The sequence below is a fragment of the Rhamphochromis sp. 'chilingali' genome (assembly GCF_963969265.1).
Source record: "Rhamphochromis sp. 'chilingali' genome assembly, chromosome: 2".
NCBI classification, from domain to species: domain Eukaryota; kingdom Metazoa; phylum Chordata; class Actinopteri; order Cichliformes; family Cichlidae; genus Rhamphochromis; species Rhamphochromis sp. 'chilingali'.
This window is the reverse complement of record NC_137930.1, coordinates 64,214,095-64,233,427: the sequence shown is the minus strand read 5'-3', so window position 1 is coordinate 64,233,427 and position 19,333 is coordinate 64,214,095. Positions and strand designations below refer to the sequence as shown.

Sequence of the window (19,333 nt, the reverse complement as noted above, 5' to 3'; positions counted from 1 at the left end):
GCAGATCCAGGATATGTACTGTGTCCACCAAAAAACTGTTTAAACACCATGAAACAGTTTCAACCTATTAACAGCAAAGACCTGGAGGACATCTTAGGTCAACTGAACTCCTCCTCCTGCTGTTTAGATGTCCTGCCAACAAGTTTTTTCAAAAAGGTCTCAAAGACTTTAGAGTCAGACCTGTTACAGATCGTCAACTTTTCTTTATTATCAGGTGTGTTTCCAGAATCACTAAAAACTGCTGTAATCAAACCTATACTGAAAAAGGACAATCTTGACAAGACACAAATGAACAACTACAGGCCGATCTCAAATCTCCCATTTTTAAGTAAGATCATTGAAAAAGCAGTTTCTCAACAGCTCAGTTACTTCTTAAAACAGAATAATTGCTACGATGCCTTCCAGTCAGGTTTTAGACAGAACCACAGCACTGAAACCACTCTGACCAAAGTGTTTAATGACATATGTCTGAATACAGACAGCGGAAAAATGTCAGTCCTAGTTTTACTGGATCTCAGTGCAGCATTTGATACAGTTGACCACAACATATTACTCAAACGACTGGAGAACTGGACAGGTCTTTCAGGAACTGTACTAAACTGGTTCAAAACATACTTAGAAAACAGGAAATACTTTGTATCAATAGGTAACTTCACATCTGAGCAGACAAGTATCACATGTGGAGTTCCCCAAGGTTCCATCTTGGGACCCCTTCTGTTTAACATCTACATGCTCCCACTGGCACAGATTATAAACAACAACAAAATAAACTATCACAGCTATGCAGATGACACACAAATATATATCACAATGTCACCAGGAGACCGAGGCCCTGTACAGGCTCTTGGTAAATGCATTGAGGAAATCAATGACTGGTTGTGCCACAATTTTCTCCAGCTAAACAAAAACAAAACTGAGGTAATAGTCTTTGGCGCCAAAGAAAAACGATTACAGGTCACCAGAGAACTTCAATCCATACATCTAAAAACCACAAACCAGGCGAGAAATTTGGGTGTAGTGATGGATGCAGACCTAAACTTAGAAAAACACATTAAGACAATAACAAAATCAGCTTACTATCACCTCAAGAATATTTCAAGGATAAAAGATCTGATGTCTCAACAGGACCTGGAAAAACTAGTCCATGCATTCATCTTTAGTAGGCTTGATTACTGTAACAGCATCTTTACAGGTCTACCTAAAAAATCAGTCAGACAACTACAGCTCATTCAGAACTCTGCTGCTCGAGTCCTCACTAAGACCAAAAAAAGTGGACCACATCAGTCCAGCTCTGAGGTCCTTACACTGGCTGCCTGTCCGTCAGAGGATAGACTTTAAAGTTCTGATGCTGGTCTATAAAGCTCTGAATGGTTTAGGACCAAAATACATCAATGACCTCCTGACCCAGTATGAACCTTCCAGATCCCTCAGGTCATCTGGATCCGGTCTTTTATCAGTTCCCAGAGTCAGAACCAGACACGGAGAAGCTGCATTCAGCTTTTATGCTCCTTATATCTGGAACAAACTCCCAGAAAGCCTCAGATCAGCTGAAACACTCAGTTTATTTAAATCCAGGTTGAAGACTCACCTGTTCTCAGCTGCATTTGAATAAAGCACCAAATCCACACTTTTAAGCTTAAATTTCAAAACTTACATTTAACTACTGATTTTATCTACTGTTCTGATTTTATCTGTTTTGATTTTATATACTATTTTGTTTGTTTGTTTGTTAATTAGTTAGTTTATTTGCTTGTTCTAATCAATTTTAAATCATGCTTTTTATTTGTTCTTGTTTCTAATGTCTCTGTAAAGCACTTTGAATCACCTTGTTGTTGAATTGTGCTATACAAATAAACTTGCCTTGCCTTTTGCAGTGTTAGACAGTAAGTGACTGGCTGCTCCCGTATGGGATTAGAACGATGCCACCTTATCCCATAGTCCAGCCAATAATGTGATTCACATTCGTATATATGCAGCCAATCAACGTCGTTGACAGGCTATGACAGCGTCCTTATGTGTAGACACCGGTGTTTTAGCTAGCAAAGCGGCGTGGCTGATGTGGAGTGAAGCCATGTTAATGACAACGTGAACAACCATTGGAGATGTGAGCAGGACAGACGGAACAATTGACAGAAAAAGTGTGGACTTTATACCAGCTTTTAAATTGTGTTGATCGGCCACGTAAAACCAGAGTTATGATAAAAATATCTGCAATGTTTGGTTTTCTTCCTGAATACTATCGTTGTTTATATTTACTGCGGGAAGAAACGGTAAAAACGGCATTTTATAAAGAAAACGCTCAAAAGCACTCTCGGCTTGTGAGCAAAAACAAAACCAAAAAAACCGCACCCTTTACTATTGGTTGAAAAAAGTACCGTGTCGACCAATCAAAAAATGATATGGCAACATGGCATTTAGTTGTTTAGGAAAGGGGAAGTTTTAGGAGAGACGGCGGTGTTTTAAGATGTGAGAGATTTGCGAAGTTTAGCGCAAATCTTGCGTAGTTAGTGTGTAGTGTAGTCAATAGTTTTGTTGTGTGTGTCAGAACAATGAGGCGAGTGCTGAATGTTACAGGTGTTACAGGAGTGATACATCTCCTGTTGTCAGGCCTGCAGGTATCAGGCTGTTGTTCTCCTTTATCTCATAGTGGACAGAAATTATTTTTGGAGTGGCACAAATAATTTGTGAGGCATCAAATTTGATGCAGAACAGCTGATTGTTCTGTAAATAGTTTGAAATGTTTGTTTAAAAACACCTTGGCTGCATTTTTAGGTAAACAGCTGCAAAAAACTTTGTTGTTTGCATAACTCAGTTACTTTTTTGACCAATGTTGGGCAATTAATTATATAATTACTATATAATTAATTGCCCAACATTGGTCATTATATACTGTATTTTGCAGACAGAGTTACAGGACTCTCTCCCAGACCACAGACTCATAATACAAGTCAGAGCTTTATTTAAAAAAAGGAAAAAAAAAAGAAAGTTGTGTTTTAAAAATTGAAGTTCAAGTTATTTTTACTTCCAATAGTGTTAACATACTACACAGGTCAGGTCAGTGGGCTAAAGCAGTTAATTAAAAGTAGTCTAACATAAATGTAAATGCTGTAATTTGATTATTTTAATAAACCATGTAACCTGGGTGGATTGGATGCTGGTGTGACCACAGTGCACACGTCTAATGTTGCTCACAGTGGTCCAAGGGACCGCTCAGGGAGTTTGTATGTTCGCTCAGACACATGAAAAATTAGAGGGAACATTGCCGCCGAGCCAACAAAAAAGTAGCTAAAGAAGAAGCACGTTAAGGGAGCGACCTCGCCAGTCTCCAGACCTCAGTCCTACAGAAACTCTGTTGAGGGAGCTGAACTTTTAAGCTGCTAAGTATGCACAACCAAGAAACCTAAAGGATTTAGAGAGTTTCTGTAAAGAGGAGTGGGTAAAAATCAGGCGAACAAGAAACGTCGTGTTACGATTGGGGATCAAATGCTTATTTCACTTAAGTTAAATCAATTTACATGTGTTTTTCTGGATTTTTGGTTGACGTTCTCTCTCTCCATTAAACTTAAACTACAATATAAATGAGAGCGTGGTCATTTCTTTGTAAGTGAGCAAACTTCCAAATTCTGCAGGGGATCAGACAGTTATTTCCCCCCCACTGCATATATATTACAGTGTTGTCCACATTTCTCAGCTGAACACAATGCATTTCATATGATTTGTATACTGTTTGAAAATATTTTTTTTTGTCATGAACCATTTTCACATGCTTTCAAAACTGTCAATCAGGACAGAAATACAAGGACTGAAGAAATGTTGACATAATTTTAAAGTAAAAGTCCACATGATACATACATTTAAGTGCCAGATTTGAAGCCCACACATTGCTTTAAGACTCATTTGATCTTCTATTTGAGTGACATTAAAAAGTTCACTTGGGCAGCTGCCAAAATCATACCACAGATGACGTACACATTTAAGTAATTACCTGTCACAAGACTTGCATTTAAACTGGATCAGTATCAAGAAGCAAGACCTGCCTGTGAACGTCTCCCAGTGCACCCCTTGTGTCATCTCCTCCAGTTCTATTTAGTCCTATGGGGGGTTTGAGCAACAAAGGGGCATTAATGCATTGTTGCATATAATCTAGTTACTAAAAGTGGGATTACAATGACAGCCAGAACAGCAATAAACAAACTGTTTGCTTGTTGTGCCAAATCTGTGTGTGCAACTCAGCGTTTGCTCTTAATCCAGAGGAGTTTGACTAGGGATGATAGGATGAGCAACGGACCTTCAAGGCAGAATAAACAGACAAGCTGCCAGAAAAGCAGTGGAGTGAAAGAGTGGCATAGATATTTAAAAACCTAGAGTAACACCAGCCATCTAATCCATGGTGCCATGCAAGTGTAAAATTCCTTTAAAGCAGGGGTGCTCACACTTTTTCCGCATGTGAGCTACTTATAAAATGACCAAGTCAAAATGATCTACCCACTACAAAAATCCAAAACATATACTTATTTATAAATATATTGAGGATTCTTTATATCTACAATGTATATACATGCATAACCGCAATATCCAATATTTCACAACACAATTAACTATGTAAATTTTTTGTCATTACCTGAGTTTACTCTGATGACTTGCACTGAATTGAATCAGCCAGGGATGCATAGTCCGGACAGTAGCTGCTGACGGCCAGGTTTAAGAGAAAAAACCGAGAGCTAAAAATTGGAGTTAACTCGCTGACTAGCTTGTCAGTTTTACTACACTTCGCGCCGCTGTTTGCGCATGCGCAGCGACCTAAGCGTCAGAAAAAATCTGCTGTCATCTGACTGGCTTCCCTGTATCAATCAAGTGACGGGATGGATGATAGGCTGGCATCTATTTTTTTTAATGCCATGCGATCTACCAATACTACCTTTGCGATCGACTGGTCGATCGCGATCGACGTATTGAGCACCCCTGCTTTAAAGTGTTTATCCATGCCTTGTACGAAATTCGACTGCTCGGGAGGCTTCAACATCATCTCTTATCTGGTCATCTAACAGCATGTCATGTCTTTAAACTGTTGTTTTTGTTTTCCTGCACTTGATCTTATTTTGTTTTCCTATTTCACAGCCTAATTTATTTTACCTTTCTTTGAACAATCATCCCCTCACTACCACTAGCCCATTCCCCCTAAATCGAGGACCATAAACCAACCCACTACTTTCATTTTCCTTCTTCCTGCTTGATTTTCCATAACCATTTCACCCATCCCATTTCCATTTTTCCATTTCACCTCCTCTCAACATCAATTTCTCTCCTCTCACAAAGTTACACTTCAACAGTAAGTGGCACTGCAGGAGAAGAAAATATCAGACAAATACAAAGACAAGAAGAGAAAGAGAAAAAAAAGGTCTGTGTTTGTAGGAGCCATCAGCTGTAATGATAGGCTATATGGCACAGGCTTTCTACAGGCAGGTAAGCAGGCAGCCAGACTATCATCATGGACAGCTCTCCAACAAATATCGGCAAACCCACAAACAGCAAAGAAATTGAGATATTGATGACCCTACTTGTTGAACATAATTAATTAATTAACATAAGTAAAAGCCAGCCAGGCTTCAAATGGTGTAAAATCGTGCATGAGCCATGCACGTTTGTGCACTGATGAGAGCTTATCGAGGTATGTGATCATTTTTGTCTTTGTTTGTCTTCACACTGAGTCTGCAAAAACTACCAAGACATACTTCACGAAACTGTGGAAGCAGTGGAACACTGTTAAAGGAATCAGTCTTCTGAATTGTGGAACAGATGCATTTGCTTTACTGCAAAAGGGCATTGGGCATGGATGCTCTTTCAGAATGACCTATTCTATACTTCACAAATGAATTGGAACAATAATTAACAGTCCATATATCTACCACTATGTCACTATGTTATCAGCGGGGCTTGAGATATGTGCTCCAAATACATCTCCATTCATGCATGTGGTTGGTTCTCCCTCCGGAAGGGAGATATGCAGCGGCTAATGACAAAGTGTGGGAGAGACAAAGTGAGGGAAAAAGGTGGATGTGGATGATATGCGGGATTATGCTACTGCGTGGGTTTAATGTGACTTCTGGACCAAGCATTTGTTTGTCATGTAGGTGGCAGCAATAATGTGCACATCATATTATCAGGAATAGGAAAAGGAAAGACTGCGTTAATATGTGTGAGCACATAAACGGAAGCTTCCTTGGTGAAAGGGTTAGAGTTCCCACAGGTGGAAAGACTACTTTGGTTAGGGTGAAATAGTCTTTTATTCTCATCTGTAGACAGCTTTGAATGTGTCCATGCAGATAAAGCTGCGAATATAAGAATAGAGACATTGGGAACTGGGTTCATCATAGAAAGCTTCACTGTAATTTAAAAAAGTGCATCCAATTATGACACTACAATTAAATGCATTAATATGTGTTGTTGAAGACTGACAGAATCATGTTACTGTGACTCGTAAGTTAAATGAAGAAGTACATTTCTGAAAAATTGTATGACATCTTTGAAACATTGTTACACTGTTACTGTGACCTTGAGCAACAAACTGCAACTCTAGAAGTGCTGCTCTCTAGTTGACCTCTGATGTCCCTACAGGAGCAAGTGAAAGACAAATTTTTTACAAAGATCAGTAAAATGTCATATTATCATAGGCGCGCTGTGCTCTGATCTGTGCTCTAACCAGTCTGCCAGTCAGTCCGTCTCTGTGTGAGTCACAGGTTTGCACATCTCACTTCAGAAGACTTCAAATAACAAATACAAGGCATGTCTTAATGAGAAGGAAAGGGGGAATAGGAAGCTAGTTTGACACTAGATCTATATTTATGCTTTTCTCTCACTGCTGCAGCATCTATTATGCATTTCTTCCAATGAAGATTATTTTCGCACATCGGTTTTTACCCCAGCTGTACCTATCTTTGCCTCATCTCCCTTGGCAGCTATCCCCGTGTGCTTCACTTTGTCCCCTTCTCTCCCTAAAAAAAAAAAAAAAAGACTACTCTGAATCAGAGACTAATCTGAATCAGGGAGAGAAAACACTGAGTCATAAAACCCCCATTTTCCCCTACATTATTTCATTTATTTCAAGCCTTACATCCATCAAGCTGAAGAGATCTTATTTGGGGATAAGACGTGGGTGGAAAACGGAAGCATGAGGAAATGTGAAGAAGTAAAAATGAGAGAGAAGAAAGGTTGAGGAGCATGTGTTTACCCCCACTCTGCACGGTGAGTCACAGAGAAAAAAGGGGCACTTCAATGGCCTGCGTAGGTCTCCTGTGCAGACAAGTCAAAATGGAAGGAATGATTGCAGAAACGCTTTTTTATTGAGGGGATGCTGGGATCTCACTAGTGAGAATGGAAGGGAGGTGAGAAGGGCTGCGTCTGCCTGTCTGTTTGGCCCTAATTGAGGTTGGGAGGAGGGCGAGTCGGTGTAGCAACACTCCCAAATAATCCTCCTCATGACAGATTTACAAGGCAGCATTTTCTGAGAGTGTTAGTGAGGGGATTTGAGGAGCTAAGACAGTGAGACAGCAACAAAGTAAAACAGGGACGGAGAGGTAAAACTGCCCAGCTCTGATAATCTATCTTTGTGCATGCACTTAACATCAGCTCCAGATGCTTCCTCCTAATTGATCTAATCTGTTCTCACAGCCATTATCAGAAATGTATTTACATGGAATGATAAAAGACTTCTAATTTTTATTCCTTCCTAAGGTGGAACAGTTTTGTTCTATTTTTGCTTGTGCAACAATTATATTGTGGGGGGAGGGTTCACCCCTCCAAGTGTTCCAGTTTAAATGCATCAGCATCATTTGATGGTTCAGACAATAAAATAAAGGTGACTGCATCATCTAAAGATAGTTCAAGTGTAAAGTTAGTCTGAAGAAAGCAGCAGCTTGTGCACAAGAGCTCTCATTTAAAAAAACAAACAAATAAGTAAATAACAACAGCCATACTGGAAGAGGGTCGTTTATAAACTATGCAGTAAAATACAAATAATATCTAATCATAAGAATTGCACTGTATAATTCCATGACAAATTACCTTAATTTTTCCTCTTAATTAACTGTGCAACATTATACTAATCTACATTGGAGCCATTCACAACTACGCTCCAGGTTAAAAGGAGTACTGAATGCTGTTTTTCACTGGCTTAGAGTCGTCTCTTTCATCAGTATAATACTCTACTGTGCACGGAGAAATAGAAAAGCCTCTGTGTCTCTTTGTAGCACTTTCAGCCACATAGCCTTGGCACAAAAGTTATGATGGGCATACATTATCATCATGAGTTGACTGGCTATAACTGGAAACAGTTATAGTGCCAATGAAAAATGCAATGGCCATGGCTACGCTAGGGTTTTATGATGATCTCCTAGTTTAAATCTCAAGCCCTTGCCAGTGATGACTATCACAGTGTGATCAGCAAGAAAACAAAATCATAATGTGCTGGATAATGAGCACATTTTGATTGTTACTTCTACAAGTAAACATGGACCCTGATCTAGTCTTTGCCCTACGTTGTGTACAGCACCTTAGCTACGCTTTACTGTTTATTCAAACATTAATTTTGCTGAAGTGAAATCTGACTCACCACGTTGACTCAGTTGACACAAACAACAAAAGCAGAGTGAATACTCTTGTTACAAAGAACTTTTATATGCATACTTTGGCAAATATGCAGGTAGATAAATATGCAGGAATTTTTAACTCGTGAAAACAATCAGCACATTTACTAAAACAAACATGACTCCAGTTCTATTATTTTTTAGTTCTGTTGTGTAGCAGCAGGTTTGTCTACTGTACTTCATGATTGGCCTCAGGTACACGGTGTATCAATAATTTAATAATATGAATGTGATGGTCTTTTGCCACAGTTTTGTTTTGAGTTTTGTTCTCATAACTTTTGAATTCTATTCACTTAAAGAGTGTATTTTTGTACCATTTTCCTTCCCATTTGTCCTTTTGTATTATGTTTTAGGCTGCTCTCTGAGTTTTGCATTCTGGTTTATGGTGTGGCTATTCTCTTTTTCTCCTTTTCCATTCTCTCTTTTTTTGACTTTCTAGCTGACTGGTTAGACTTTCTATCTTCATCTTTATTCAGTGTGAAGTGCTCTTTTTCTTTATTTTTGTTTCAAACTTTGATTGAACATGTTCAAGTCTGACTTCTTGCTTAGGTTTTCTGTGCTAGTACTTGGAGTTTAGAACGCCATTTTAATTCCTTCTTATTCTACTGTGTGTTGAATTTGTTTTTCTAGGGACAAGTTAATTTTATAGGTTTTCTGGTACAGATTGTTGTCTTAGTCCTCCCTCCGTCTCCTCTAATCCCTTTGTATTTCCCTGTCTCATAATTGCACTGAAGTTTTTAGTATTTAGGTATAAGACGTATGTCAGTTTTACTTCCTGTCTGTCTTCCCTCGATTTCCTAATTGTTACCTTCCTGTGTCTCCTCCCTAATCAACCTTCTGTGTGTATAAACTCTGTTCTTCACCTGCCGTTCTTTGTGGAGCTCTCTGGTTATATCCCCTGTGCGTTCCCTGCCAGCATATGGATAGCGTTTGATTTTTCCTTGTAGACGTTTCTGTTTTTTGGACTTTTAGTTCAGCCTAAATAAGCAGCTCCCTTTTTGTGTAATCTGTCTGCCTCGGACGTCCTGCATTTTGGTTCCCTCTCCAATTCTCCACGTCTCACCAAATTAACCTGTCATTAAGAATTTTTAACATTTTTCACTTGTGTGAATTTACTGTTATGTGTGTTATGTTACTAGATTATGTAATTAAACTCATCCTGTTAATTTTTGTTTTACATTAACAGACCCAGCTGTTATTTGATTTAGGAAATAATACACAAAGTATTTATAAATTTCAAGTAGCTGAATGTAGGACTATATTTTGTCTATATGTTGAATCTTGCAATTTCCTTTTGCAGCTTCTGGCAAGTAGCTGGAGATTTCCAGTTTTTATTCCTCAAGAAGGTAAAAATAAATGCATTTGATATTATTCAGCTCTATGGTCCTGGTGCTCTGCCATGTAAGAAGACGCTGATAAAACACAGAATAAAAGAATACACTCTGAAACACAGAAACAAACACACTGCCTTGTTTAGGAAAACAAATGTTCACTACGTATAATCTCCACACGACACACCCTATATACACACACACATAGAAAGCAAGAAACAAACACATACAAACAAACGAGGTTCCTAAATCAGTCTCCTGCTGACATGTTTGACTTCTGAGGTCTATATGATTGCCTCTAGCCTATGAGCTGGTAAACAGTTAAATTACCCCCCGAAGTCAAACAAAATGTGTCACGTTGGAGCATGTTATGGAAATTATGTTTAGAACAGGTTTACTGTCGTGCAAAAATAATCTTCCAAAAGACACAGAATATAAAATATAGATGGGTTCACTATGAAAACATTTCATATCAAGAAGAAGAGAAATGAGCACACACACTACAGCAGGTACGGTCATCCAGTTCTGACGTTTATTCTTCCACAGGATGTGTTTTTACTATTCCAGAGTTTGTGTATGTCTGTTTGTCCTCCTTCCTGATAAGAGGGTTTCTACTCTTGCCTTCACTCTGCCTAACCTCGCAGGTTTGCAGAAATAAATAGAGACACCTGAAAAGTGATCTGAGACCTTTGCACAGGCCTAATTTATCATGTTACTGAGAAAAAAATGTCCCTTCTGCTTCTCACTGAATCATATTTTCAACTTTTCAAGTTAACACCACATCTTTTTCACTGATTTGTCATGGCTTATCTGCTTCACGATAAACAAACTCATATTTCCTTTTGATTTTGTTTGAAAAGAATGCATATAGATTCAGATATGTGTCTGAGATTCTCTTTGCCACATGTCAGCGATACTCACAAACATGTTGCAAAATAAGCAATATTAAGGGTTTTTTTTCCATTCTGTAATCTCCATAATGAATGATTGGTATGAAAACTAAACAGCACTCCAAAGATCTGAATAAACTGACTGAAATTTACATTATAGATTCACTTTAGGAAAAGTCTGCATCTTTCCAGAAGTCATTACTGGGGAACTCATTATTTGTTCAATGTTGTATGACAACCAAATTGACTTTGTTACGCCTCCTGGGTATGATAGTTTTACACATTTTTTAAATGTAACTGATGTTTTTTATGGATTACACATAATGAATGTGCCTCTTATGGGTTTAACTCCAAGTATCTCAAATATTACATCTAGTCTGTGGTTTTCACAAAGTTCTTGTATTACAGTCCTATTTGTATGTATGCAGAGGACAGCTAATCTTATTACAATTTTAAATTCAATATTTTTTCTTACATCTCAAATATTGAAGCATTTATTTTATCAATGTATATTTGAGAATATTTGAGAATTTCCTTTATTTATGTCAAAACTATATTTGTTTTCCAAATGTCAAAAACACTGCTGAGTATCAATGAAAAAAAAGATTGGACTGTTTCACTCAGTATCTTTATTAGCTCCTGTTCCATAAGTGCAATCCAACCCTTTACACCCTCCACAGTAGCAGCAGCTATGACAGGATGTTTTTCATGAGGATGTCACTTACCATATGGAATGACTGTGGCAAAAATCCAAGGCAGACATGATTTGTCTGAAAAATTTCCTGGCCTCTTTAGGTGTTAACCTGCCTTTCTTCACCAAGTAGTCGAACAGTTCACCACCAGACACGTGTTCTAGCACGAGGTACCTGAGAAACAGAGAGGAGACAAAGAAATAGGAACGAAATCAAGAGAGTACATGAGAAAAAACTCTCATACATGCACCCAGAAAGAAGAAAAATACCTGCCAGAACAAATACCTGCACTCTCTACAAAGCCCTAAAGAAAAGAAAAACCTTGGACCTCTAAGGTTTCTGAGAAATGGCGCAATGGCAGGATGATAGTTCCCTCGAAGCACATAGATTAAAGACTAACAAGCTTTCAAATCTTTATCTTTGAAAAACTATATCATGCTGATTAATCTTTTTTATAATTCTTTGGCGATCTATTGTCCATCTACTTAGTTTCATAACACACACACACACACACACACACACACACACACACACACACACACACACACACACACACACACACACACACACACACACACACACACACTCCTTGCCATCACTTCATCATTTCATGCGGCCCTTCGTCAGGTGGCCTTTGAGTCTGTGTGGCCAAGCATTCTGTCATCCTGACTGTGTGGCCATGCTCTGCAGCTCAAAGGGGAGAGGGAGGAGATGAATCTTCACTGACCCATGCCTGCAGCTGCGTCTGTGGATTGAAAGCAAGGAGTGCCCCGGCCCTGCTCCGATCTCAACTGCTCATATATCCTGTACTCAAACTCACTCCATCTTCACTAGGACAAAGTGAAATCCAGACTGATAGTAAAATATTCTGTCTCTCCCCTTCTGGATATTAGGGTGCACATGGGTCTCTTTCATTTTATTAACATATGGCGTCTCAAACTGTAACTAGTGACAGCGCATGTGCTCATTGAACAGCCCTCAGTCCAAAGGCAAAACCTTTGTTGGAAAAGCCTCGGCAGCTTTGGCAAAAATAACAACCAGTCCAAACACAAGTGAGTGATCACAAATTACAAAAACACATACATTTTGCATGCAGAATAAGGATGGCTACAAATTTAATTTCTCTGTGAGGTAAGTTTTCTGGTCTGTGACTTAAAATACTGGCGTTCAGGCAGGATGCTCCACTGAGTTTACCCTAAAAAAAGATACATTTTTGTTACTGCTGTAATTCCTCCGATTATTCTGTTTTAAATTTGTATTTGTCTCTGAAAAAATAGCTTTATTATGATGCAAGAATCAGGATTTCCCTTTCAGATTTAATATTATATCTAAGCTAAAGTATTCAAGGTTTAGGAAAATTCTACTACTACTATTAACTCTTATAGACATACAGTTGTGGTCAGAAGCTTTCAGCGAAGACCAAAAGAACTGTAGACTTACACAAGTTGGGAAGGTCTCTTGGAGCTATTTGGAAACAACTGTAGATTCCAAGATCAACAGTTCAAACAATTGTATGCAAGTACAAGTTATTCAGAAGTGTCACAACTGAATAACTTGTACTTGTCTGGAAGCCCTAAACTGACAACCTCAGATGAGAGGAAACTGGTTAGGATGTTCAGAAACAACCGAGGAACCCCCAAGGCTCAAGCCTGCCAAGAACCGGAAACAACAGTGTCACACGGTGAACAGAGTTTTACATAGCCATAGACTGTGAGGGTGCTAACCAAGATAAAAGCCCCTGTCCCAAAATCCACACCCCTGGGCTCGACCAATATTAGCAGCTGCCCACATGTATAAGCAAAATGTCTTCAAGAAAAAAGATTTATTGTCAGATATGGCTGTGTAGGTTCTCAGTCATCTAGGTCACGTTGGTCTAAGGAGCTTGGAAAGAAAGCGACTGAACTTTTTCTTGAAGTTTCTTGAAGATGTTTTAGCTCTTATCCAAGAAGCTTCTCCAATTCTAAAGTTCTAAATTTCTAGAACTATATAAAAGTTCTAAATCTAAATTTTACTGTCAAACAAAACAAAAAACGAGCTGTTTGACCACAATGACAAGCAGTATGTTTAGAGGAGTAAAGGTGGGGCCTTCAAACCTAACCAAACTATATCAGCTGTCAAGCATGGTAGTGGAATCATCATGTTATGGAGCTGTTTTGCTATGAGTGATACTTGTAGATTGCTCAAAATTGATAGAAAAATTAGGATTTTTTTTCAGCTTCATATCAAGAAAATACCTGGTCCTTGTCCTCTTTAATCTCAGTGATGCCATTGCTTACAACATCCCCTACAATGCCTGCACTTCTGTGCTGGCACTACACTGGTTCAAAAATAGACCATTCTGTGTCAGCTTTGGAAACAATTCTTCTTCCACAGCTACACTTTATTGTGGGGTACCTCAGGGTTCCGTCTTAGGTCCCAACCTGTTCTTACAACTTCTTCTTTGGTCAGAAATCTTGGTGTGATATTTGAATCTGGCTTTAAGATAAGCAAATTAACTCAGTGGTTAAAAATAGCTTTTTCCTTCTCTGATTCAGCTCAGCCCAAAATACTGCTGCTAGGCTGCTCAAAGGCACCTCAAAAAGAAATCATATTAATCTGTTTAAGCTATTCTCCACTTATTGCCAGTGAAGTTTAGAAGTGATTTCAAGATCCTCTGATCTTGCTCTGTAAAGTTGTCTGTAAAGCTCTTCTTGACCTGCCTCCTTTTTACATGTCCAACCTCTTACACAGCTACTTGACTTCTTGTTTTCTCCAGTCAGCTGATCACATGCTTCTGACTGTCTGCTACTCTGGATTTTAAATCATAGGAGTGTTAGCAATGTAGAACAGCATTTCCCTCACAGTGAAGTCTGCTCCTTCCACTGAGTATTTTAAAACTAAACCTAAACTTATTAGGAATTTGAGTTTGTCTGATTTACTCATTGTGTCGCCTATGCTTTTTTTCAGCCATGACTGTATATGTTTAGCACCTGCTAGCATACGTTTACTTATTTCTGTTCTCTTTGCCTATTTACTTCTATCAAATATGTGGTACAGCACTTTGGTCAATATAAGTTGGGTTTTTTGGTTTTTACCTTATAAATAAATTAGAGTTTGAGAGCTAGATGGTGGAAACTCAAAGATACATCAAAACTGGTTTTGGAATGAATAAAGCAAGCTAGCGTTAAGCTTCTGGAATAGCTTTCTCAAAGCCCAGACTTCAACTTCATTGAAAATTTATGAACTGTTCTTAAAAGGCAGGTCTGTGCCAGGAAACCAAGCACTTTAAATGAACTCTACCAATTCTATCTACAAGAGTGGTCAAATATCCAGCCAGAATTATGCTACAAGCTTGTTGATGACTACCAAAAACATCTGATTAAGGTGCGATTTGCTAAGGGCCTTTTAACCAAACCTTAGTGGGGGTGTATGCAAATATTTGACCTGTATTTATAATTTTGTCCCCGTGTGGAGGGAATAAATATTTTCTAACTTGTGGACCAAATTCTTGTTTTTTAAAGTCATTAAAAATCTATGCTATGCAATTATTCCACAACAGCTCAAAGAAATCACTGAAAATGATATTACCATGACATTCATGCCCATGATAAGTGTATGTAAATTTCTTACAACAACAGTAGATCTTGCACTCCTTGATTGATTGCTTAAGGATTCACAACAACAAACTTAATAAGATCAATACATCTTAGGCTAAAAAAAAAATTAAAAAAAATCATACACTATCTGATTTGTAAGAAATTTTGCATTTCCTAGTTGAGGCTACTTGAAGAATTTCTCTGATATAGTTTGTTTCTTTTACCAAAATTCCTCTCAGGCTCCTTTAAATTCTCCATCACCTCTTGTACACACCCGCAACACCAGTTTAAACAGCTTGTGCCAGCAGAATAATAAGTATTTCAAGCTCTGGGTCTGCAAGCTGCAAACATGCTGTATGTCTATCAATTACTGGCTTTCAGGTGGAGATATCGCACTAAGAATCAGAAACATTAAGAGAAAAATTACATCACTTGTGCAAAGCTCAGAGTGTATTCAAGTCACTTGTGGTGCAAAATGTCTTTTGTGACGCTACTAGTGACCGTCTGTCAGAAGTCATGAAGCAATGTGCACAAAATGTGATTTTAATAATCCAATTATAGGATGAATCATAATATTTTGCAGTTCCTATCATCTTAAAAGATGACATGTACAGCACTGCATGTCCAATCCTATTTGCTTTGTAAGCTAAAAATGAAAACTAATTGAATTTATTTGGCAAACAGTCCACTATAGATCAAGAGGTCTACTATGAACAACTGATGGGGCTGTCACTCACCACTGCTAAAGCAAGCTGATAAATGTATGAGTGTCTGCATGAGTGTGCGTGCAGTGTTTGTGTGTGTATGTGCAGCTGCTGCAGCAGGCTCTTCGTGGCTAATGTTTCTTAATGCCATGGTGTTGCCTCTGATAAGCACGTCATGGTGTTTACATTACGAAGGCTTCCTCGCCCTATTAGCAGTCCCCTAGCGTGCACAACTAAATTAAATGCTTCATGCCAATACTAATGGAGCATCTATCCCTCTAAGGCTGTAGTTGTTGGCCTGCAATCATAATACACCAATCACAACTGCTCTGCAGACCACCACAATGATTTGTGGCATTTTAACAACTGTTCTGGTGTCCAAAACAGCAGCTGACTGTAAGAATATCTCATAGTCACAAAAGTTGCTACACAAATTTCCTTCTTCTTTTATTGTGTTTGCATTACAATTATGATTTTGTATATTTCACACACATCAAATGTGGACCAAAATCAGCTGGTGATACTTACAAGTATTTTTTATTTTCGTAGACATCGTGTAGCTTTAAAACATGTGGGTGTTCTATGAGCTTCAGAATAGCTATTTCTCGCTCCACCTGTAAGAAAGAAAAAGAAGGAAGAAGAAATTAGTAAAAAGAGTTTTGATTACTGCGTCATCAATGTTGCTACATTCCTAAAAAGACTCCACACGAAGAATATAATCGGGCCTATTAAAAAATAAATATTCCCTTCTTTCTCTTTTTTAAACCTTAGTACCAAAGTAGTGTAGTACTTTGTTTTAGGTGCAAAGCACTCAATAACCCTAAAAACATCCCCTGATGAGGCACTGCTGAAAGGGTTTCCACCAGTCTGTAACAGTCGTACAAACCAACTGCAGGCAAAACAGTTCAGCACCTGGAGTCTTCTACTATGAAGTCAAGCTGCTGTAATAGATGCAAATACATCTTTTGGCATAGTCTTTTCAGCATGTGAGCACTAATGGTGCTTTTCCAGATGTCTCAGCCGACAATTCCATAGGCAACCGAATTGTCAGAGTCAATTTTTTTCCAAAAATAGTTTTGAAATATTGCTTGTTGACACAGAACTTCTTTCCAGTTTGCTTCAGTCTGTTTTAAGCTTTGTCTCAAAGTGTTCCAGAGCCAATTTAGTGATTTCCATGACAGAATCACATCTGCTTTTAATGCAGTGTCATCTGAGTGCCCAAAGATCACAAGCATCCAAAAGTGATTTTCAGTATTGGTTCTTTCTGCTGGTTCTTGAAACATCTGATATGTTTTTTATATTGTGAATAAAAATGGGTTTATGCGATTTGTAAATCATTACATTCTTTTCTATTTTACACACACAACTTTTTGGAATAAGTAAACTAAGGAAAGGACCTGACTGTTACTTTCTAGTGAGAGAACGGACAAAGATAAGCTTTGATCAGACTCTGAGCTGGTTAGCTTCCCAGCCAGTAATAACTGCTATCTCATGTTTGCTTCAAAAACAGATGGAAAACAGGTTGCATATGCCTTATCTTACACATTCTCTTCCAAAACAAGCCTTGAAAACACTGTAACATTTCATAATCCATTGGTTTTCCTGACGTGAACACAAGTCTGTTTGTTTCGATAAGAAATGTGAGGAATTCCACATTTGAACACTGTCCACGGACTGGCTCTTACCCACAGTCAACAACACAAAGCATAGGTCAATATGGGTCAAAATGTGCACTCAGGTACATGAACATTGCCCACAAGAGGCTTCTTTACACTCGAGTTATTGACTGTACTGTAAATATAAACACTACTGTGTCCAGAAGAAACAGACAGCTGAGACAACTAAAGTCCCTTTTGTTTAATTTTGTGTACAGAGCTACTAGGTGACATGTACACTGTACAAAGCAAAATTTCACCAAAATCCAGCTGATCACTCTGGATTTGTATCACCATCTCCAGAGGTCTTTGTCAGCATGTACAGCTGCCACTGAAAATCAGCATGCAACCCGCTTCGAGAGAATCCACCACTGCTCTTCAGCACCCTGTCCTCCTGGTCTCCTCTCGGCCATCAGCTCACCCTTCCACAGTTCTTGCCCATCTTCCCTTCCACCTTCAGCATCTAACTTTGACTGACAAGGATGAAGATGAAAGAACAGCGCGAGTTAAAGGCTCCTCTCTCAATCTCATCAAAATCAATTTCACTATGTCATTTGACTGTGACAGCCTTCACATTGCTTTAATGTCATACTCAGCGTGGCTTGGCTTTATGAACACTCGTGTGGAATGAAGTCAAAACTGTGATCTGCCAGCTAACTATGTTCTCATTAAATTCTCCAAAGCTCTTTGTTCAATAAGTAATATGCACAGATCTCCAAGTCTTATTGACTTATATACTGGATGGGGGAAAAGGCACGGTCAGGATCCTGTTTCTTGACTTTTCCAGTGCCTTTAATACCATCCGGCCCTGTATGCTTCAGGAAAAACTGAACAGGATGGAGGTGGACCCCTGCCTGGTGGCTTGGATCTCCGACTACCTCACCGACAGACCACAGTACGTCAGGCTGAAGGACATCACGTCTGACACTGTGGTCAGCAGCACAGGAGCACCACAGGGAACTGTGCTGTCCCCTCTTCTCTTCACCCTGTACACCTCTGACTTCTGCTACAACTCTGAATTATGCCACATTCAGAAGTTTGCAGACGACACGGCCATCATGGGGTGTATCTGGGATGATCAGGAAGAGGAGTACAGAAGTCTGGTGAGGAACTTTGTCGCATGGAGTCACACAAACCACCTGCAACTCAACACCTCAAAGACTAAGGAACTGGTTGTGGACTTCGGGAGGTCCAGAGAAGGTCCACTGCCGGTTCAGATAGAGGGGGAGGAGGTGGAGGTGGTCAACAAGTACAAGTACCTCGGGCTGTGGGTGGACAATAAACTGGACTGGTCATGCAACACAGAGCACCTGTATAAAAAAGCCCAAAGCCGACTGTACTTCCTCAGGAGGCTGAGGTCTTTTAACATCTGCAGGAAGCTCCTGAGGATGTTTTACCAGTCGGTGGTTGCTGGAGTACTTTTCTATGCTGTGGTGTGCTGGGGGAGCAGCACAGCAAAGAAGGACTCATCCAGGCTGGAGAAACTGATCAGGAGGGCTAGCTCTGTGGTCGGCATGAAGCTGGACACTCTGGTGACAGTGGCAGAGAAAAGGACATTAAAGAAACTGCTGGACATTATGGACAATGCTGGGCATCCTCTGCACACGGCCATAAACAATCAGAAGAGTCTGTTCAGTGACAGGTTGCTTCTCCCCAAGACAAGAACTAACAGACTTAAAAACTCCTTTGTCCCACACGCCATCAGACTGTTTAACTCCTCTCTGGAGGGGAGAGGGAGGGGAAACAGGAGGACAAAGGAGGGGGGAACAACTAAGCTGTAGTGCCTCTGCACCTCACTGTACAATACCTTGTGCAATACTTTTTGTAAATAGTCAACAGTGCAA

At 39.2% G+C, this 19,333-nt stretch overlaps 1 protein-coding gene across 9 annotated transcripts in view; it reads right to left on the bottom strand.

Moving 5' to 3' along the window:
• brsk2a (BR serine/threonine kinase 2a) overlaps positions 1-19,333 on the bottom strand; it is a gene marked incomplete at its 3' end in the record, with an annotated part of 207,061 nt that overhangs the window by 46,779 nt on the left and 140,949 nt on the right. For 7 of the 9 annotated variants that reach the window (XM_080875716.1, XM_080875715.1, XM_080875720.1 and 4 more), the window contains 2 exons: positions 16,363-16,448; positions 11,589-11,729 (listed from right to left, as the gene is read on the bottom strand). In XM_080875716.1, coding sequence (XP_080731842.1) covers positions 11,589-11,729; positions 16,363-16,448 — 227 coding nt within the window. Of the gene's footprint in view, positions 1-3,985; positions 4,093-4,621; positions 4,960-11,588; positions 11,730-16,362; positions 16,449-19,333 lie in introns of those variants that run through there. The other 2 variants (XM_080875722.1, XM_080875723.1) reach the window with 2 other exon arrangements.